General features: G+C 61.2%; 1 protein-coding gene across 8 annotated transcripts in view; it reads left to right on the forward strand.

Annotated features, from left to right (window-relative positions):
* Positions 1–320: 320 nt before the first annotated feature.
* The window catches only part of TFDP1 (transcription factor Dp-1), a 42540-nt gene continuing 20928 nt past the window's right edge, over positions 321–21932 (forward strand). For all 8 annotated transcript variants that reach the window (XM_073795459.1, XM_033843841.2, XM_033843837.2 and 5 more), the window contains exons 1-4: positions 321–454; positions 1198–1272; positions 15072–15138; positions 19568–19674. In XM_073795459.1, coding sequence (XP_073651560.1) covers positions 1261–1272; positions 15072–15138; positions 19568–19674 — 186 coding nt within the window. In that variant the 5' untranslated portion in view covers positions 321–454; positions 1198–1260. The remainder of the gene's footprint in view (positions 455–1197; positions 1273–15071; positions 15139–19567; positions 19675–21932) is intronic.

Here is a 21932-nt window from a genome sequence, read left to right on the forward strand (position 1 = left end):
CTGCTCCGATCCCCCAGGTGCGCACACATGTGCACACATCCCCGGCCCGGCTACCCCGCGCGCGCACCGCCGCGTCCTGGGCCAGGCCCTCCTCTCCATCCCCGGTCGGCGCGCGCACACACGCGGGCACGCGCAGGCGCAGCCCATCCCCTCGGAGCTCGAGCGCGGGCCTCCGGGCGGGAGGGGGAGGGGGAGGAGGGGGAGGGGAGGGGGGAGGAGGAGGAGGAGGAGGGAGCCGAAGGCGCGAAAAGGCGCGCAGGCGCGCTGCGGGAGCCGGGCCGCCGCCCACGTCACCGCGCCGCGCACGTCACGCCGCCCGACGCTCGCAGGGTGAGCCCCGCGCCCCGGCGCCTCGGCAGGGCAGGGACCCCGGCCGAGCGCCGCCGGGACCGCCGCCCTCAGCCCGCCCGCCCGCGTGTGCGCGCCCGGTGTCCGCGCGCCGACCGCCCGCCAGGTGCGGCGGGCCGGGGTCCCGGAGGGGCGCGCGCGCTGAGCGCCCGCGGACCCCGCCGCCCCCCGCCCCCGCGCCGCGTGCGCCGACCCGGTCCCCGCGCGCCGAGGGCCGCCGCGTGGGCGCCCAGGTGACCGGCCCAGCGGGGTCGCGGGCCGGGGTCCCGGGCGGGGCCTGCGGGCGGCCTCCAGGCGGAGCGGCGCGCGCGTCCGCGTCCGCACCCGGCGGGGGTCGGAGCGGGGCGGGTCCGAGCGCGCGGGGTCTGGGGCGCGGGGTCCGGGCGGCGCCGGGCCCACCTGCCCGCCGACTGCCGGTTCCGGCGCGCGGGGGGCGCTCGCGGGTGGCGGCCGCGGCCTAGTGACAGGCCGGAGGCCGGGACCCCGGAAGCCCACCTGTCAGAGTTACCGGTCGGCCGGTGGTCGCGGGTGGGCCGGGAGCGCCAGTGGGAGCGCGTGTGCGCGGGGCCGCGGTGCCAGGCTTATCCGCGCGGGGTCTTTGTGCGCGTCAGGGAGGCTGGGCGGGCATCCTGGTGGCTGACGGGCTGCCCTGCCTGGGATGACTTTAAAGTCTCCAAGGTAGGGGGCATTTCTGGGCTGCGCGCGCTCTGGGGATGGGGTGTGAGGGTTTGGAAAGGAAGGCACCTGCTACCCGGAGGGGCAGTGGGGACAGCGGTGGTGCTGGGGGAACGTTGGTGTTACTTCTTATTTCATCCTTACTCATTCCTCGTTTTTCCTTCTTCTTACCAGAAAAACCTTTTTTCTTCTCTGGAGGGTGAACATTTATAGCATCGATTTCACGGATCTGGTAACATGGCAAAAGATGTAAGTATGTTTGCTTCTTGCTGGACAGACGTTTGCCTAGTGCTGTGTTCTTGGTAGGTTCCCACTTTGTTTCAGAATGACCACACATAAACCACAGAAGAGTTGATTTTCAGGCTTTTAAAGCACGTGAAACAAGGTAAAGGTGAAAAGAAGAGGAGAAACCCACAGCTTGTGTGGAGCCGTGCGCCGGCCTCCGCCTGGGCTTCGCAGGCCTGAACGCCGGGCGGTAAGCTCCCTTAGGAGGCTCAGTCGCAGCCCAATTTCTGGGTCCTGCCGACGGTTAACTCGTAAATCAATCATGCCCTTGTGGGAGGACGCCCTGAGTGCAGGAGGGCTGGGCCCGGCCCTGGGCTGCGCCCCGAGCACCTGCCTTGTGTACCTCGCGGGAAGCTAGTTCAGCTTCGATCCGTAAAGCGCTGAGCACTGGTTTCGGCAACTCTTTTTCTCAGAAAGAGTGAAGTTCGGTGATGGACAAAATGTGGTAAAAAATTCTCCTTTAGCTTTATATTTGTTATGAAGCTATAGGACGTAGTGAGTGATTTCTCTTCACATTTTGCAAGAAACAGGCTTTTAGGCCCCCAAATATATTTTATGGGCCGTGTAGCCCTGTACTACCCTTGGTAATAGTTAACTGAAACCCCAGCTCTGTCCTTCAGTGTTTCTCAGAATGTGCTGTTCTGTGAACGTTAGGGAAAAGAGGCCGTGGACTTATTCACTCATTAATTGCACGGAAGTACAGCCCGAGACACAGCTGGAGGCGTAAAATGTGTCTGTATCTGTGGGACCACATAACAGGTGTGAAGTCCTCCCGCCAGCGTGTGTGGACTCGGGTGCCCCTGTGTGGTGTCTGTGGGTATGAGTTTATCATCTCTGTCGGTCGAAGGCCGTGCCTGCTTCTCTGCTACGTTCGCCCCAAGGACGCGGGCCGGGCAGCAGGCGTGCAGTAAGGGCGCTGCGGTGCCGGGGCTGGTGTTCGGGGGCTGAGTTTCTTGCCCTCCTGTGTGAACCCCTGGAGGAGAGCCATCTTCCTGCTCCGGGGCGTCTGGGGGAAGTAGAGACAGACGGTCACGGCCCCGGGCCCGGCTGCAGGAGGAGGACTGCTTAGCGGCCTCTTCCGATGGTCCCTCCTGGAGACACAGCCCGGCAAAGCGCAGGCAGCCCGGTGGCTGGGTGGAGTGATGCAGGACCGTCCGTTGCGATGTGAGTAGGTGACACCAGCCGTGGAGGTCGGCGCCGTGGTGATACCGGCCTGAGGAGATGCAGGTGAAGTGGTCTTGCCTGTGCTGAGCTAGGGGCCGTCAAGTGTGCTGGAACCAGGTCTCACTGGGGCTGGGGGTCGGCGGGCTGAAGGCCACGGCCGGGTCAGGGCTTGGCCCGTGTCCCGCTGCCTGAGTCTTAAGGAGGGTGTGACGTTTGAGTCTGGGAAGCCGACCCTGGCAGCCAGCGGTAACTTAAGCAGTGGGGCCTCAGTGTGGTCGCTCGTGTAAGATCAAAGCCCCTTGAGTTGAAGGGGGTGGTGGGCTGGGACTCCAGCTCGACAGAGCTCGGGGGGCTCCGTGGGGGACTGCTGGGGCTGGAGGGGCTGGGACGGGGCAGCGTGGGCTGTCCCCCTGCGGGTGGGCCAGTCTCCTGGGCGTACCTGGAGCTTCTCTCTACCCCGTCGTAGGTGCGTCGGGCCCAGGGTCCTGCCCTACTGGGCCGAGGACCCCTGCGAGCTGCCGGCCTCGCGTGGGGTTTGGGGTTTGCCGGAGCCGTGACGGTGACCCCGGCGGTGAGGGTGGAGCAGAGTCGGGAGCCAGCGGCGCGTTCCCCCTGAACCCCGGAGGGTGGGGGTGGGGAGGGTGAGGGCACCGGAGGGTGAGGGCACAGGCCGGTGCGCCTGAGGCCGAGCTGCCCGCCCGCCGTGGGGCTTCTGTGCCTAGTGCACGAAGAGGTGAAGTCTTCGTGTGTTTTTCTAAAAGGCGTCTGGACAAAATGCTGTCATTCCCGCGTTTAACCATTTTCCGGCAATACGTGGAAAGAAGCCTGGTGGCTCGGGGGTTCACCACCACCGTTCCCTCTGGAAAGTGGGCCTCCGCGCCGTCCTTAACTTCCCTGGCCCCTTCGTTGCTCCCGGGACCCTCGGCCCTCGTGTGTGGGACTCACACCAGAGCTCAGGGGCTGTCCTTAATGTGCACGTGGCGGTGTTGCCACGATTTCCTGCGACGAGGCCCGTGGGTCAGAGGCGCGCGGGTCGAAGGTGGTGGCGACGCTGTTGGCGGCGCCGTCCTGGGGCTGCCTGTTCCCTCCCCCACGGGGACTTGTCACCCTGCTGAGTGGAAATGCAGTTCATTGGTTATTGATTTATGAAGCCGGGTATCTGTGGGTTTTGTTTTGTGCCTCTGGTCCCATGACAGATCCTGATGGGAGGGCTTCCAGTGCCCAGGACGCTCCTGCGGTGAATGTAGGCGTGGAAGGAAATGTGAAAACTGTCACCGGCAGAGATGTCTCATCGTACTAAAAATTGCAGTTGTGTGAAGTAGAGAGTGGATGGCGTCTGACGTTGTGCATGTGTGTCTGTGTGTGTTTCCTGAGCGTGTGCGTGTAGGGGGCCGAGCGTGTGCGTGTGTGTGCGTCTGCATGTGTGTGTGTGCTGAGTGTGTGTGTGCTGAGCGTGTGTGTGCTGAGCGTGTGCGCGTGCTAAACGTGTGGTGGACGCGTGTCCCTGCGTCTGTGGGGCCACACTGCAGAGGTCTGGCCCTCACGCCATGAGTGACCCAGGGTCTGTGGCCCTGATGAGTGCTTTGGTGCCATTGGCCTTTGGAAGACTGTGGGTTTAAGATAAAGGGCCTGTGTAGCGGCTGTAGTTTTTCTAGAACTGGACTGGAGGGGCCGCAGGGAGTGAGCCCGTGACTAGCCCCCGCCCCGGCCGTCGGAGTGACCCTCGGAAGGAGGACACGGGGCTGGCGTCCCCACTGGGAGGACCAGTCCTCCTCCAGCGTCACAAAGGTTTGAAAAGAGCAGGTGGGGGGTAGTCGATTCGTGAAACCTCAGGCCTGCGTTTGCGGAGGTGTTCCTGGGACCCTCCCCTCCCTGCTTCAGGTTGGGGGCAGAGGGCAGGTGAGCCGCGATTCGGCCCCAGCAGTCCCGGGAGGGCCTGTGAGTTGCCGTCAGGGCTCGGGGACCTCACCGTGGAGCTGCTCTGTGGTTGCACTTTGCGTTCCGTGAGGTTATGGAAAAGCCCCTGGATTGTGTTACTGAGGGCAGGAGACCGAAGAAACACGCGTGGAATCTAGGCTTGTGAGGGATGCATAACGAGGCCTGGTTTAATGAGCTTGTCTAGAAACACACGTCCTGAATGCTGTTTCCCAGGCCTGGGCCTCGGTGATGAGATTCGGGCCGCGGAAGGGGACCTGGGCTGGCAGGACCGGCCGTGTCTCTCAGGCCGTGAGGTGGGGGCCCGCCGGGCGCTGACGGTGCTTCTCTTCCCGCTTGAGACACGAGCGAGAGAGCTCAGCCCGCTGCGGCGAAAGCGGTGCAGCCAGCACTGCTGTGCTTGTTTGCCGACGGGCTTTTCCTGTCTCGGAATCACCTTTTTCCTGCCCGGAGTGAAGTTGGAGAAACTCTGAGGCCGTGTGAAGAGCAGGACGCTGTGGCAGGACCAGCAGTGCCGCCCTGGACCCCGCGGCTGCGTCGCACCTGGTGGAAAATGCTGTCTGTCTCCTGGTACAGCCAGGATGCTTTCTCAGCCCTGCTCCTCGGTGAGCGAGTCACCCCGGGGTGCGCTGTGGACCTGGGGCTCGGCACCCAGCCTGACGCACGTTGTGGCCCCTCGGGACGTTTTCCGCACACAGTCCCTCGCTGGAAGCCCTTCTCTTTGGTGTTGAGCAAGCCTCGTTTTTCTGCAGCGTAGAACAGCGTGGTTCTTGCTCGGACGCCAGCCCTGGCTTCTCCTCCTGTGGCTCTGTGCTGTTTGTTGAGGGGGGCTGGGCCTCGGGGGGAGCGGGGTTGGGCCACAGCCCTGGGTCACTCGTGGCGTGAGGGCCAGACCTCTGCAGTGTGGCATCGCGTTGGCCCAGATGGAGGTGGGACTCAACCCGGCCCCTATGCTCAGACGGGCACGGCCGGTACGGAGTCTGTCTACGCTGCGCGGGCCTGGACGGGAGCCGGCGGTGGTGGCTCAAGAGTGGTGGCGCTATCTGGGCCCGGAGCAGATGTGCTGCACGGATTTCGAGGGTCCAGGGTGAAGTTGGACTTATTTCTCTCAGTCTCTGTTGTTTTGTTTTGTTTTGTTTTGTTTCTGTTTTTGTTTTTTGCGGTACGCGGGCCTCTCACTGTTGCGGCCTCTCCCGTTGCGGAGCACAGGCTCCGGACGCGCAGGCTCAGCGGCCATGGCTCACGGGCCCAGCCGCTCCGCGGCATGTGGGATCCTCCCAGACCGGGGCATGAACCCGTGTCCCCTGCCTTGGCAGGCGGACTCTCAACCACTGCGCCACCAGGGAAGCCCGGCCTCTGTTGTTTGAGCTCAGGACTCTGTCCATCAAGGTCCTGTGTTCACAGGATCCATATTTTAAGGGGATTCTGGTTTGACAGAGTGAAACCCCTGGGCCTCCCTTGGGCCCTGAAACGCAGCACCTCCTGACACCTGTACCCCGGTGTCCTGACAGATGACTTCGTGTCACCGAGGGCCCAGAGGGACACGGAGTGCTTGCTGGATGGTACCCAGGGTGGGATTCTGCCTGTGGACCGGGCCGCGGGCCGTGCCGCTCTGCCTCCCTGCCCAGTCACCGGTGACAGACCTGCCGGCCCTTCCTGGCCCATCCCGCAGAGGGTTCGCCGCCCCAGGGGTTCTCTGTGGCAGCCGTGAGTTTGTCTTTGCTGGTTGGCGTCGCACCAGCGGGCGTGTTTGTCACAGACCTTGGGTTTTCCTTTTAGCAGAAGTTCCGCGAGGAACAAGTGTGAATTACTGAAAAAGTTCAAGGAATGTTTCTCGTGATCGTAAATGCATTGTTAGTTGGGCCAGAGTTGGAAAAGCTCCAGGAGAACGAGAACAAGAGAAAGGAGCCATCTGCCACGGCATCTGAGGGGATTGTTGGGGGTTTGTAGGTTCTTCCTGTTGGATCTTCACTTAGTTGTACATGACAAAGGTTTTACCCACGTGTGAACGTTCTGTGCGTCCCACGTCTACCCCGTCCACGTCCGTGTGCTGTCGCTGTTTCCCCCAGTCGGGCTTTCTCTTCTCCTGTGTCATCTTTAGCAGCTGTGCGTTTATTTGACACGTTGGGGAATCGTAGGTGGTCACTTACCGAAAAAGTGACCTAAACTGGGAAATAATAAAAAAGGATACATTCCTAAACTCATCTTGTAAAATTCAAACACCTATGCTTGCCCTCCCAGCCCCCTGGCTGTAGAGCGAAGGCCTTTCTTGGCGAACGGGTCCATCGATTCACGTTTCTTGCATAAACCATAGCCCGTAAGGCCCAGCTTTGATTTCTGCAGGATGGAGGGAGGACGTAGAGGACGTTTAAAGGTGCTGAATGCGACCTAGATTGTTTGCCGTTTTTTCCACGCGTTTAATAACAAACATAAGCAGCACAAGTGGGCGTTTAGAAGCGAACACAGCCGAGTGGCGGCCTGACACGCGGGTCTTCGGAGGGTCCTGAAGGGGTGGGCTGGGCTAACTCGACAGAGCCCCTCTGCCGTGTCCCCCGTGCCCAGGCCCCAGCCGTGGGGATGCTGGCGGCTTCCAGTTCAGTCTTCTCACGTTTGCACAGATCCACAATGATAACCCAGGACGGGTTCCCGGCAGTGTAATTGCGGGTGGACGCTCACACACGTGTGCGCCGTGCCTGAGGCGTCCTCAGAGGACTTCCTGGGGCGGACGTGCCGAGTCGCATCTACTCCCATCAGGTTGTCGGAGCCCATTTTAACCGCCCGTTTTTAACACCAAGTTTGCTAATTTAAAAACCCACAGACTCGCTCCATTTGATGGGTGAGGTTTTAAATTCGTTGTTTTAGTTTGCATTTTTTGATTCAGAGACTGAATATGTTCCTTTTAAGACATCACGTTTCTTTGTGACTCGAGCGCGCCCCGTACTGCATCCTCCATTCGGGTGCCGATTTCCTGTTGATTTGCATCCACTCCAGGAACTAAGGATGTTCGTGAAACTGTTGTCGTCATTTCACAGCAAAACGTTAAGATTTGGTTCTTCTGTCGTCAGCACGAGTGGCAGATATACCATCATTTCAGGCTACACCATGGAGAGCACACCAGAGTTCACACCTGGAAGTTTCGTGTCAGGAACAGTAGTTTCCAGGTGTCTGAACGTTCTTCCTTCCCTGTCGTCCCGGTGCAGTGTGACCGCGGCCGGCACAGGTCTGTGTTCCTGCCCCTCTGGGGCCGTGGTCTCGGCCTCAGCTGTTATGCGATGGCTTGTCCTCTGCTTCCTGGTCTTGGGGACTTGAGTACCTGGCGTGGGTCTCATCTTTATGTTGTTTCATTTGCATTTCAGAAAAATCAGGGTTTGAGTGAAAATGTCTCATGCTGAATCGATGGCATCTGGATCTGATCAGAGCTCTGGGGGTGAACACCCACTCGTGCAGCCGAGGGCCCCAGGCCGCCAGCATCGGGGTGCAGGGAGGACCCTGGCTGCAGTGTGGACGTGCCCGTGGGGTGTGGGCAGCAGGGACTTGTTGGGGGGAAGGGCCTGCTGCGCTGGGTCGGGGGACGGGGTTCCCCTTGAGGGGCCGCGGGCCGGGCACAGTGGGTAGGAGGGCGGACGAGGGGCAAACCCAGAACAGGCCTTGGGGGCTTGGGGAAGGGGAGAAGCCCGCCCATTGGGTCAGCCTTTCTGGTCCTAAAGAACCTGAAATCATGTTCCCCTGGGGGCGACTTGCAGAAGGGCGGGGTCCCAGTCTCCGTCGCCTGGCAGAGGGTGCGGCGGGGCTATACCCCTGCAGATCTGCCGCAGAAAGGCCAGAAAGCAGGACGCAAGCAGGCATGTAGAAGTTGTCCCGGAGCTGTGTCACGTTTTCTTAGGGCAGTCTTGCGTTTGCACCTGTTGTGGAGTGAATTCGCTGTTTTTCTGTCCATGATGGGTGAGGCTGGCCAGATTGTGGGTTAGAGGCCGCGTCCTTCTAGGGAGGGTGAGGCCGGGTCTAACGGGAGCCCCAGGACCTGGTGTTGGGGGCTGGGAGTGGGGCGGCACCTGCTCTCTGGTGGGTGGAAGGTGATGGTTTAGACGATCTGCGTGGCGCTGGGAGCAGGTTGGGGGGCGGAGTGGGGGGAAGCGCTCCTTCACACGTGGGCCTCTGGGGGCGCGGGGGGCTCTGATGCCCTACGGGAGGCCCTGGAGCCCTGGCATTTCCGAGCAGGGCGTCAGGGCCCCTAAGGAGGAAGCAGAAGACGCGGGCTGGGCTGTGCCCTGCCTCCCGGTCGTGTGCCCCTCGGGGACAGTAGCCAGCATCCTGGCAGGGGGTCAGGATCTCACTTGAACTCTGCAGCCTCACCCTGGTTCCTGGCCCCGCCTGTGCCCCCCGATCCCTGGAGCCCGCTGGGCCTTGTGAGTGTGACCCCCACTGGTGGCGAGCCCTGGGCCTGGTGCGGGAAGCGTTGGCGCTCGCTGGCCGTCTCCTCTCCAGACCTGTGGCCGATGCTTCCCTGCCTGTGGCTCAGGCCACTCACTGTGGCCGTGGCCACCGTGGCTCTGGCCGCCACCTGGCTTCCTCTCCGTGGATACCGGGGGGGTCCCGGGGCGGGGGTCCCGGCCTCAGAGCCGTGGCTTGCAGCCCCCCAACCTCGTGCTTCCTGGATCTCGGGATCCTGGGGCGTCTGGATCCTCTGTTGAGGAAGTGGCGGGAGCCTCATGTTTGCCCAGTTACGGAAGTAGAGGGTTTATTTAAAAATCCATGTAAGAGTCGGAAAGAAAGTTAAGAGTCGTCTGAAATCACAGTCCAGGGTGGCCTTGCTGTTAGATTTTGGGGGTTGTTTTGGGAGTAACTTACACGTCCGTTACACGGCTTTGCATACGTGCTCCCAGACGGTCTTCTCCTGCTGTTCTTCTCCACGGGTTTGTCCCGGGCGTTTTCATGTTGGTAAATATGAACGATGAGAGGCGGCTTCGTGGGCCACCTCAAATGTGTGCGGGGGGGAGGGGCCTGCACCCCTGTCGCGTCCTGAGTGACTCGGTTCAGGGCTGTCCCACCGTCCTGCCTCCCCCGGGACTGGTTACACTGCTACTGTCGTAGCATCAGATGTTCCAGGCCGTGTCCCTCGAAGGTGAGAAACCTTTACACCTGAAACTTGTATGATGTTGTACATCAGCCGTACCTCAAAAAATAATGCAAATAAGTAAAGAAGAGAAATACCCCAAATGCTGCACGTTGCTTCCCGAGTGTCTCCCCGCTGGTCCTGAACCCCGAGGGGCTCTGCCACTGGGGCCCTGTGGGCTGTTTCACGTGGACGTGGCCCTGGGTCCTCACCCGTTCAGGCAGCCTCCCCTGTACCGCCTTGTGAGCGCCAGGGGCCGGTTTCACCTGTTCTGTGGTGTCTGTGGCAGGAGCTGGATCTGAGGCTCCAGGCACAGCCTCCCGAGCTGTGCTGTCCACCTGGAGTCTTTCTTCATGTGATGGACCTCAGCCCTCGCCCTGGCGCTCCGGCCTCATTGGTTCATAGTGTCTCCGTGGTGGCCCTTCCGTGGCAGGTGGCCTCGGTCAGCTCCGTAGCAGGTCACCCAGAGTCTAGGGACCTGGAGAGCAGTGTTGTCACCTGTGGCGTCTGCGGCAGGAGCACGGGACCCAAAGGTGTCCTCGATGGTCCCCGAGGCCCCCGGGGGCCACTTGTTGCCCTCAAATCATGAGAGCAAGTGAGGGGGCCGAGGAGACAGAGGGAGACAGAGACAGAGAGATGGGGAGAGACAGAGATGGACACAAGATGCAGGTGGGAGGGGCGGTGAGCCAGCGGGCAGGCGACTTGGTCCCTCGTGAGCTGCCCTGGCCTTTGCGGGTTTGGCCACCAGGTCAGGCCGCGCCCGGGGGAGGGGACTGGGCAGGCGCCAAGTCCCGCCAGTGGGGGGCCTGGCTCACTCACCGGGTGCGTGTCCCCCGGCGAGGGGGGCAGTGTTCTTCGGGGTCCATGTCCTTTTACGTTAGGGCTGCTCCTGTGACTGCTGTGCTGAAAGGACCTCGTATTTCTCTTGTATGCGCGTCAGTGCTGACGTTAAGGAATGCTGTGGACTAGGTTTTCTCATGATTTCCACGAGGGCCAGCGATGATGGATTTTGGCTTTTTCTCGTCACCATGACAGCACTGATGCGCTGGGTGTGCCCGTGTGGCTCGGGAAGTGCCGCAGCCTTTCAGGATGAGTCAGGAGGAGGTTACTGAGGTGAAGGTGCGTGCGTGCGTGTGCGTGCAAACTGGCTCCCTCAGCACCCCTCCCCGGTGGGCGGGCCCTGGCCTGTGCGGAATCCTCGGGGTCCAGCGAAGGAGGCCGGGAGGTGATGCAGAGGCAGACTGGGGGGGAGATGCGGCAGGGCTCAGCCAGGTCACGCCTCCTGGGGGCAGGTGACGAGCTGGGGCCCCACTTTGCATTTCTCAAGCCTGGAGCGTGGTGGTGTCGGCAGTAGGAAGGTTTGCTAGTTTAAGTAAAGTAGTTGTCAGCTTTTCAGCTTTCGTTCTTAATTGGTTCAGCTCTTTCTGGCGGCATTGTGTGTTTGGGGAACGCGTGTCTTACCGTCATGGCTACTGTGAACGGGATAGCTGTACCTGCTGTAACTGAGCAACCGACTTTTTCCGCTAACTACAAACACAAAAGGCAGAATATGGTTTTTCTAAGGAAAAGTAAGGTTAGTTATGGCAAACGAGTGCCTTTGTTGTTGGTTTGCATGTAATGGATTTAGCAGCATGGTGTTTCCCTAGAGGAAGCCAGGTTTGCACCTTAAGTACAAAGATTTTGTCAGAAAGCGAGTCCAGAGCGCTGACGTTCCAATTCACTGCAATTTCAGAAATACGTCTCGAGGGTCAAGCGCCACCTGTGTTTTGATGCCTGTTGTCAAGGCCCTGAGCTCGTGGCCTCTGGGCTGCGAGGTGCGGGGAGAGGCCCTGAGGCCTGCTCCTGACGCGGGCGTTTTAGAGAAGGCTGCACTGGGGTGGCTTGTGGGTGACGACGCCTGCGACCCCTCCATGCGCACCTGGGTGGACCGGCTCCTCTCCCAAGGTCTGCGCCGTCCGTGGTTTGTCCCGCTCCGGTGCGGTGTCCTGCAGGGCAGGGGCGGTGCAGAGATGCTGTCCCCACACGGAGCCTGGGGCGGGCTAGGGTGTTGGCCTGAGTCGTCTTCAGGCCCGCAGACGACTCTGTCACCTTCCCACAGAGCCGGGCGAGAGGGGCCTCGGGTTCAGGGGTGATGGCGACGTCTGTGTGCAGCGTCCCTGGTAGGTCTAGAAGGTGAGGTGGAGCCGTCTCGGCAGCGGGGTGGCCTCGAGGGTCTGCCCTGCTCCGCTGCCGTCGCTCTGACGTCTCGAGCTGCTTGACTGTGGCTGTCGCCCGCCCCCCCGAGGCCAGTGCCGCTCGCTTAGTCCCTCAGAAAGGCCTCCTCTGGGGTCGGGGGCCTGAGAAATTGCTGGGCTGTGACTGTGTGTAGTTGATGGTCTGCGGTCGCGTCACATCCAGGGGTCACGGCCGCGGCTGCCCACGGCTGTGAGGTTTGCCCCCAGAGTGGCGGCCGGATGGTGAACGGCAGCGCTTTGTTATGTTCTGAGGAAACCTGCAACCGGCATCATCTCTGGGTGGGAACAGTGACCCCAAAATGCAGTGGCCGAAAGTAACAGCACACGTGTTCTCCCAGCAGCCGGGGAGGGTCGGGTGCGGGTGGCCTTGCCGAGGGGTCTGTCCCTGGGTCTGGCGGCCACCCCGGGGGGGCCTTGGTGTCCTCGCGGCACCCCGAGCGAGCGGCACAGGAGGAGGGGCGACCCCGCTGTGGGGCACAGCCCGCGGTCCCCACGGGTCCCCGGTGAGGGCGGGAGCCCCCGAGGCCCCAGGTCCAGGCGGCTCCTCCAGGCTCAGCGAGGAGGTCCCCGCGGCGCTGGTGCGGCGCTTCAGGTTGTCTGAAGGGAGGATTTCTCAGGTGTTTGTTTCCTTCACATGCAGGCGAGCTTGTGTCTCCTCTGTGATTCTGACACGTTGTGTAGGGACGTAGAGGGAGTTTCTGCACCTGGGAGCCTGGCTGGGTGCGGGCTGCCGTCCACGCGGCCGTCCGTGTGAGGGGACGGGCCCCTCCGGGCCGTTGGGCCTCAGTCGGGTGTCGGGTGTCACAGGCTTCTCGCCCCTGCTGGGAGATCAGGGCCGAGCACCCGGCCGCTCTGGGGGGGGGGGTCTCTCTGGAGGCGGCGGAGCCCGATCCGTGGCTCTGGGTGGTGTCACCACGGGGGGTCAGCTGGCACCGGTGGGGGGCCCTGCGGCGGCCCAGATGTCCGCGAGGGGACCACTGAGAGCCCAGCGGGAGACGCAGGCGCTGTCGTGGGTTCCGGCCCCGTCTCCGCAGTGGCTCCCCGCTGGAGTGTGGGAGGCTCTGGAGCGCCGCGCGGTGGGTGCAGGCGGCGTGGCGTCCAGGGTCAGGAGGCCGCTTCTGTGCAGTGTCGCTGCGGAGCCGGCTCTGCCCCAGAGCTCGTGAGCCGTTTGCCTCGTTTCTCCTATGTTTCCTGGTCCAAGTTCCCCTGGCTTAGGTGGGAGGCTGGGGCTGACAGAGAAGGGTGGCCCTTTGCCCCACCCTCAGCAGTTTGCAGGATGGGCTGTGCCCGTCGGCTCTGGCCGGGCAGCCGTTGCGGAGAGCCTGCGGCCGAGGAACGGAGGGTGGGCCCTGCGTCCGGGGTGGGGGGCGAGCGCCCCAACGCAGGACTTCCTGGGCGTGAGCTGCCGAGCTATCGTGGGTCACGTCGCTGCGGGCCAAGCGTGAGAACCGAGCAGGCCGGAGGCGTCGGGGCCCTGGCCGACGGGGGCAGCGGCATTGTTCGGCGCAGGGGACGCTGGTCCCCAGGGCGGGCCGCCCCTGCGCCCTGCGGGCACTGGCCTCGTCATGGGGGCAGGCAGACCTCCTTGACCGCCAGCTGGCATGTCCGCATCGGGTCTCTGCTCTGCGGCTGCAGCGTCCACGCGGAGTCAGCTCTGGGGGAGCAGGACGGGGAACACGGAAGCCGGAGGGAAGGGCGGGGGGCCTGGGGCCCCCTGCCCGGTGCTGCCGTCCAGGCGAGGGGGACCAGCCTCTCTCGTCGCCTCTTTCAGGTGCGCGTCCTCATACGGCCCTTCCTGGCCCTGGCGGGTCTTCGCTCTGGGGCTCTGGGGCTCCGAGCCTGCATTACTGGGGCATTTCTGGGACCCGTGAGATGCGGGCTCCCCAGCCGTGATCCGTGGTGGTCCTGGTGGTCAGGCACTTGGTCCTCCCCCTCGTTTTCTTGGGGGGTCAGGAAACGGCTACAGGGCGTTGCTGGGCTCAGCTTGTGGGTGGCCCCTCCCCCGTGGGGCCTGCCTTTGTCTGGGGCCTCAGCAGGTCGGGGGGCTCCCCCATCTACCCATGGGGGATGTGCGTGCGTTTGAGCGCCTCACGGACGTGCCCGCCCAGCCCACCTCGGTGCAGGGCTGAGGTGGGCTTCTCCACGGCCGGTCTCGGGGGGCGCTGGGCAGGGTCTCCATTAGCTTTTGTTTTCACACCTGGTTGTTGCGGGCACGTGCGAGGTGTGCGTTGCTGTGTATATGGGCGTGTGAGCGTGTGTGAGCGTGTGTGTGGGCGTGTGAGCGTGTGGCGTGCGTTGGGGTGTGTGTGTTTACGAGCATGCGTGTCTGCGTGTGAGCGTGTGGCGTGCGTTGGGGTGTGTGTTTACGAGCATGCGTGTCTGCGTGTGAGCGTGTGGCGTGCGTTGGGGTGTGTGTGTTTACGTGCATGCGTGTCTGTGTGCGTCTGTATGTGCACACGCACATATCCGTGTCTGGCGGCCAGGTCCGGTCGGGAGGGCTGGATTCGGGCCCCGCTCCGAGCAGAGCCGCTGGGTCCAGGGTGTGGCTGCAGGTGCCCCTCCTGGCGCTTGGCGGAGCAGAGAAACGCTGGCGGTTCCCAGACGTGGGGAGGCTGCCGCCACACGGCCTGACGCGGGCGGGCAGGGCGGTACCGTGGCTGGTCTGTGGAGGTCCGGGTCCCCAGCGTGTCTCGCCCGAGGCCGTCACTGTGACAGTTTGGGTGGTGCTCCGAGCCCTCCGTAGTCGCACGTGTCGGGCACACGCTTCTTTCGTTCAAGCGGCCCATCGTGCTGGTGCCCCAAACACGCTTGACCGTGAGGTGCCGCCCTGTGCCCCTCTGGTCGCCCTGGGACGAGGGGGCCGCTGGGGGGTGTTGGGTGCATCCCGTGGCCGTGAAGGGCGGGGACGGACGCGCCCCGGGCCCCAGGCCCACGCCCCCCATGCACAGAGGTCTGTCCTGATGCTGGGAGCGTGGTGTCCGGCACGCTGACGGAACCAAAGGTGCTGTTCTCAGGCCAGAGCACCAGTTTGCTTTCCCGGTGGCCCACCCGTGGTTACGCATCGCTGATCCCAAATGTGAAATGCCATGTGACTTAGTTGATAACTAAGGGAAGTGTTGCACGGTGTCCCAAAGGCTGAGCTTCAGAGGCTGACAGGATCCTTTTCCCGCTGCTGAGAGCCGATCACGGTGGGTGAGCCAGCACGTGCCCCCGGGCCTCGCGGCTGCGTGGGGACGGCGAGGTGTGCGAGCGGCGGGTTGCTGGATGGACTGCCGCGCTCCCCACGCCTGCTCACTGTGTTGTCGTTGCCCCCACAGGCCGGTCTAATTGAAGCCAACGGGGAACTCAAGGTCTTCATCGACCAGAACCTTAGTCCTGGAAAAGGTAAGGGCGCCCGTCTCGGGAAGGCACGTCTCTGGATAAGCGTGTCTAGTGTGGGGTGGGTGTGAGTGCCCTGACGTGAAGACCCCTGTCAGCGGTGGGAGCCCCACTTGGGGAGCTGCCTGCCTGGAGCCCCCGAAGGACCGGGGTCAGCGCCGCAGTTTATTTTGGTTAGTAAGTTGCGTGCTATACGCAGAGATTCGGGAAAAGTGTGAGGAAGAGAACACAGCACAGGGCACGGATACTCCTTCCGCCTCAGGGCAGCCACGCTGATGCCCGTGAAGCCCACCTCAAGCCTGCGGGTGTGCGGTGCCCCCGTGAGAGAGCGGCGTCTCCTCGTCCGCGCTGTGTCCTGAATGAGCCTCGACGTCTGTCTGCACCCTTGGGATTGAGGGGAGGGGGTGGGGCGGGGCGTTGCGGCCCCTCTTCCCGGGGGCCCCAAGCTTTGCAGTTTCCTTCCTGTAGGGACACGGGATGGACGCCTGCTAGTGGGTGTGTTTGAGCCGGTCTCCCAGCTGTGGATTTGCTGGGTCAGAAGGACGCCCACCTCGAGGTGCTGGCCTGTGATGCCTGGTGGACCAGGCCGTGCCGTGCGGGGCCGCAGCCGCAGGGCCTGCCTTCCTCTGATCTGTGTCTGCCTTCGGCATGCTTGCTGTTGCCTTTCAAATTGGAAAGTTTTCATCAAACAGATAATACGTGCTCACTGAAAAAAAGCGCTGATCGTACCCAAGGGTGCAGTTGAAGACGTAGACGTGTGTTTAAGCGCACGTTTCCTCGGGAGCGTCTGACACCTGGTGTCCATGCACGTGGTGTCCTGGGACCTGCGTTGTCCTCTCCCGGCAACATCTGGTGCCACCTTTTGTGGCCCGATGGCAGCTCTGGGCACCTGAGTACTGGGTGCGCGTAGGCCACCATCTTCCACTCCCGGGACGTGCTGTTTCCCAGGGCGGGTCCTCATCTCACTGGTGAGGGGCGTCCTCTGGGGACGCGGGTCACTCCGGGTCACTCTGTCCCTCAGCCTGAGGATGGGCTTCTCGGGCAGCAGAGGCGAGAACTTAGTAGTGACGTGCGGCTGGAGGCTTGGTGTCACTTTACGATTCTTGAGACTCGGAACCTACCCTCCAGACACACACCCGCAGGGTGAACTCAGCTTCCGGTATTGCTGGGAGGCCTGTTGTAGGAGGACGAGGTGCCCCTCCCCGTTGTGGCCCCCTGGGGCAGGGCGGGGGCTCAGAGGACGTTCCAGGTGGGGATGGTTCTCGGGGAGGTGGAAGGCTGCTCCCCAGGACGTGGTGGGGAGTCGCCCAGGAGTGGCCGGGGTCAGGGCGCCAAGACGGCCAGAGGGCGCCCCAGGCCCGTGAATGCTGCCCCTTGATCTATGCGGGAGCTCCCGCAGGGCCTGCCTGTGAGTGGTGTGTCCACGTGGGCAGGTGTGGCCGCTGTAATGGCCCAAGAGGGCAGCTCCCGCTGATGCCTGAGAACCAAGGAAGCCGCCGGGCTCTTCCAGTGCCAGTGAGGCCAGCGGCTGGCGGGGCTGGGAAGACCCAGCGTGCGAGTGGCCGCCTGACCCTGACCCTTTTGGCCACGTTAGCCCACAGGGTATTTGTAGCATGGCAGGCAAATAGTAACTCTTCAAACATTAGGTTCTGGAAATTTTTAAACGTTTGCTTAAAATTATTCTCAAGAAAACACTAAACCTCACGTTTTCATACTTTAAGGTATCTTAAAACCTCTGGATATTAATGATATGGTTACTAATGATAAACCTATGTCATAATTTTAGAATTCTTTTTCTGTTAATGGTTATAACAGGTCAGACAGTATATATTCTTAACTCGCTTTTTTGAAAGGAATTCTCTAGTTCATAATGTTATATTTGAAAATACTTTGTTTGGTAGTTCCCTTAAGAAAGGCTTTGTATACGTTTTATGGCTAAAGCGGTGTTATGTCCAGGGAGCAGATTCCTAGCTCGTGTTGTAATTTAGCCTCCCTGTGGCTGAGACGTTACGCCCCCGCCCCCATAAATGGGTTGTGTGTGGCACGTTTATCAGGAAAACGTGTAAAGCATTCTGATTGCTCTGGCCAGGTTAAACCAAAAGCGGAATACCATTCCATGCCCGACGTTGACCAAAAGTAGCCAATCTCAACTGAGTCAACAGTTGTCAGAAACCTGGGAGAGGGTGCTGGGGTGCGTGCGTGCGCGTACCCGTGCCGCAGAACAGCCGCAGGCCAGCGCTGGGCTGAATCCCGTGACGCAGAAGGTCACCTGGGACCCAGGTTCCCTTGGAGAAGGGGCACCGGGAACATGTAGATATTACATTGTATGTTTGTATAGTTACACCTGATATTAAAATGGAATCGGCCCAGCCTTAGAGGAAGTCAGCTAGATCTCTCTGTGGGTCAGTTTCAAAAACATCAGAATCAGAGTTGCAGACTGCGTACAGTACGTACTACCTTCTAGATGTAAAGGCCCGCAAACAGCACTCACGTTGTCCGTGGATGCGTGGGCGTGTGTGGGAAGCGTGGAAGACGCAGTGAACGCTCTGAGCGCGGTAGCTGCTGGCCGGGCGGAGTGGGGAGCTTTTCGGCAGAGACAGTGAAATGGCATTCGTGATTCTGTGCGTGCTGTGTACTGGCGCTAAGGCTGCCTGCAAAGTTATTACTTGTATTTGCAGCGTACACGCAAGGGGAAGATCCCCGGGGTGGGACAGGCGGCATGGGTGCAGGTGAGGAGGGGCTGGCCCGGTCCACCCCCGAGTTCTCCCCGCCCCGAGCTGGGCAAAGGCGGGAGCCCGGGTAGCGGCTGGGTGTCGCAGCCGGACCTGCAGAGCGGCGGCGAGGTGGCCACGCAGCCCTCCGTGGATGTGGCCTCCGCATAACGACGGACAAATGGCTCTAAAGGCCGGCGTCAGGAGCTGTGCCGGACAGCTGCTGTGGGCTTTGACCCGGCGAGCTTCCGCGCTCACGGGTGGTTGGAAACGGAATCATTTGCAAATTGAAAAAAAAGTTATTCTTTTTAGTGAAAATAACCAATTCCGTATTTTTAAACTTCCTAGTTACTTATCTGTATGTAAATCTGAACGTGGTATGTTTAATTGCCTAAGTGTATTTTAAATCTCTCAGTGCAAAACAGAATAATTTTGTGTCTTTTAAAAAATGTTTCTCATATCCAAAACAATTTTTTAAATATTTGTTTTTGTTAAGATACAGATCTCTATTTTTAGAGGAATATAAAAAACTCAAAGCAGATAAACCTATTTTGCTTACAGCCAATAGTTTAAATTGTTTTGGTGTTGATTGGTAAAAATATTAATATTTAGGCAGTTGAAGGATGCATATCTGTCTTCGTCAACTTAGGTTAATAGAAATGATTCATTGTTCGTACGTAGCATCAGAATTCATTGTTTACTGGAATTTGAAGAAGTGTATTTAAAATGCATGGATTGTGAAGAGTTCAAAAATGAGACCTCGGACCAGGCCAGACGGAAGGCCGTGTCTCTCCCTCTTGCTGAACCTGGTGGAAGTGAAGGAAAACGCCCTCCGGTGGCAGCCTGGTGCAAGGCTCCCCGCCTGTAGAACCCCCGCCACCCACCCTGGGGGCCCGGAGCCCGTGTGCTTTAGGGAACCGGGGGGTCCTGTCCACACGGGGCTTCTCCGTCCCGCCAGTGGGGCTGGAAATCCATGTCTTCTCACCTGAGACGTCCCGGCCCTTCCAGGACGCTCGTGCCCCCGGGCCCGCCTGCCGGTTTCCCCGGGCACGCGTGCCCTCTGGTGTCGGCGGGGCCAGGGGTTCACCGTTGTATCCCTGGGGCCGAGGCTGGTGTGGGCACACAGCGCTCTCAGCGGGCTCGTGCTGAGGGGAGGAACGTTTCCGTCCCCCCTGAGGTGTTTCCCCAGCTCTGTGTTAGGTTATCTGACTGTTAAAGAGGTGGCAGCTCCTCACAGGTCAGTCCTCCTGGAAGCAGAAGCGGATTCTGCTCTCGAGGAAAAGCAGGTCGTTAGATTTCTACGCCAGGTTGCCAGCACACAGAGAGGTGTTGGAACACGAGTTAGTTCCAACTGTGAAGTTCTGTAATTGTCTAGAATTGCAGACTTGAAGAGCCGTTTAGCTTCGGGGCCTGTGGTCCCAGCAGAGCATTCTGTCGGTGGGCAGACAGCCCACAGGGGTCGGGTAGGTTGGTGACGGCCTGGGTGCCCCGGAGCCCCCGATCCCTGGACGCGAGGGCACAGGGGCGGGTAGGGGTCGTCGTAGGGAGAGCGGCAGCCCCCTCAGATTTGGGCATCGGGCTTCGTAGCGGCGCTTGCGGCGGACCGCGGGTCTAACACGGTCGGGGGCAGTCAGGCTGTCTCCCAAGGGGCAGCTTCACCCTGACACTGGCACTTGGAGCCTCAGTTCAGGAAGGGCGTGACCTCTGGTCTCCTTGCGTTGCAGGTGTGGTGTCCTTAGTGGCCGTTCATCCCTCCACAGTAAACACGCTTGGGAAGCAGCTCTTGCCAAAAACGTTCGGACAGTCCAATGTCAACATCGCTCAGCAAGTGGTAAGGCCGGGAGGGTGGTGCACGGTTGGCCCTGTGGCTTCCCTTCCTGGGCCCGCAGGTTTCAGGAGCACGTGGCCAGTGCCGTGTGTCCTCCCCCAGCTTGGGCCTTCCTGTGTGTGCCGCTGGACGGCGGGACCCGGCCAGGCCAGGGCAGCTTCCCCGCCGGCCACGCTGGTCCCGCGTCTGCCCTGATGGTGTTTCCTGGGGTGACGCGTGCTCTTGGGCCCGAGCTGGTGCGGGCTGGCCGCTCAGGGCGGGCCGACTGCCGGCCCGGGACACGAGACTGGTGTCCGTGCGGGCCTCACGGCGGGCTCAGGGCTCTGCCGGCCGTCAGGTGCTGCAGGGCGGGGGCTTCCCTGCCCATCCTGGCCGATGGGAGGGGGTCAGAGGTGGGCCTGCGCTCCTGGGACTGTGCCAGGCGCCTCTCCTCCAAGCACTCCCACCGGCCCGTCAGCTCCCACCTGTGGGGTTTGGCGGCTCCCTTCCCGACGGGACTCACGGGCTCCACGGGGCCGTGCGAGGAGGGGCGTTCAGCGCCCACCGCCCCGCCAGGCGGCCCCCGGGCAGCGGTGTGGCCGCCCCCCGTCAGGGAGCTGGGACCACGTTTGCTCAGCAGCATTGCTGTGATTTTTCAAATCCGTGGTGTGTGGGAGTCCTAGGCCTTGCTGGGCACGTCACAGATATTCAATAAATGTCCTTTTGATAGATGTTATAATCCACATCATTTTATTTTATAGGTACTGTGCGTTACGTTATAGCAGAGTCACGCCTGAGAATAGCTTGGTGATTATAGCAACAGTTCTGTCATTAGTACCAGTTTAAATAGTTGGGAGGAAGCTAACGTGAAGAGTTTTCTGGTGGTGCCTTTCCGACCTGCAGCTTATCCACCTGAAGTTCCACTGCTGACTTGCCCCAAGCCGTCTCGGAGCCCAGCTAGTTGTGGAAATGTGTTCTTCCCAGAATGCCCGTTCTCAGAGTTAAAGCTGGCCCGCCACAGATGCCTGTCCATCTCTACAGACACAGGGCTAAAAGCAGAAGAGCTGGCAGGTTCCCACAGGAGGGAAGTCCATGGAAAATAGTGAAAATAGGGGAGTGAGGGGACACAACCTGTGGTGTCCTCCGCGGGGCCGTGGGCAGTGGCCCGCCGGCCCAGGGTGCGCTCCCCGCTCACCTGTCCTGTTGTCGAAGGAGGCTGCCCTTGCAGTGAGCACCTGTTGGGCCCTGCTGTGTGCCTGGTGCTCTGTTCTCCTTGCAGAACAGTGGAACCCACGGGAGGTGTCCTTAGGGGTGGACGGTGGAGTGGGCCCTTGTGTCCGGTGGGGCAGTGACACCGAGGCTGGGCACCCCTCTTGGGGGCAGCGGCAGCAGCCTGGCCTCTGCCGGCCACGCAGGGCTGGGCCGGCGTCCCGAGCCTGCTCTCCTGAGGACGTAGCGGGCGGAGTGCTGAGAGGGACGGGTCTCGAGGTTCCCGAGCCAGTGGCCACAGGCTTTGGCTGCACGCGCCTCCCGCCGAGACCCGGGGCCCTCGCCTCTGGGGCTTCACCCTCGTTTCCATCCTGCCTCACTTTCCAGAACGCTAGCTATTTGATCGCATGTCTTTGGGATGAGAGTGAACTGCAGTTTGAAAAACACGGTGACGATGCCTCAGTCACTGGGAGCGTGAATTAAAAGAACGCAGTTCAGCTGAGCTGTTCTCCTTTCTGTGGCTTTTGCAGATCATTAACATTGACAGGTGACCTGGGCTTAGGGATAATTTGCAACGTGCCAGGTCAGCTGTCCCAGGGCCACGGCAGGTAGCCCTTATCCCACTAAGCAGCGGACTAGCGGGAGTGTCCAGCTTAAAATAGCCCGGACACGGCCTGCTCTCCACGTGCCCAGTGCTGGGGACCAGTGCTGACATGTTCGGTGCCATCCCCGTGCAGTCACCAGGAAGCGGTGCTTCGAGTGGTTTCCTGGGTCGGGCACGAGCTCTTTGGGAAGCTAGGATTTTACGTGGCTGGACGAGGCAGTGTCCCCGTGTCCCCGTAATGTGTGACTGTCGACAGATGGGACCAGAGTTCTGAGCGTTTGGTGTCAGAAGACGCCTTCTGTGCAGGGACGGGTGTGTGGATGTCGGGGGCGGCCCCGGTGCCATTGCCTCTCCTCCGCCCTGTGCTGTCTGGGGTGCCCGGGGCTCCCCGCTTGGCAAGCCTCGCTAGCCCTGCGTTCCTTTTTTTCTTCATTTGGGGCCTCATTTTAGCACCGCTGAAGCATAGCGT

This window comes from Tursiops truncatus, chromosome 18 (assembly GCF_011762595.2).
Source record: "Tursiops truncatus isolate mTurTru1 chromosome 18, mTurTru1.mat.Y, whole genome shotgun sequence".
NCBI lineage: Eukaryota > Metazoa > Chordata > Mammalia > Artiodactyla > Delphinidae > Tursiops > Tursiops truncatus.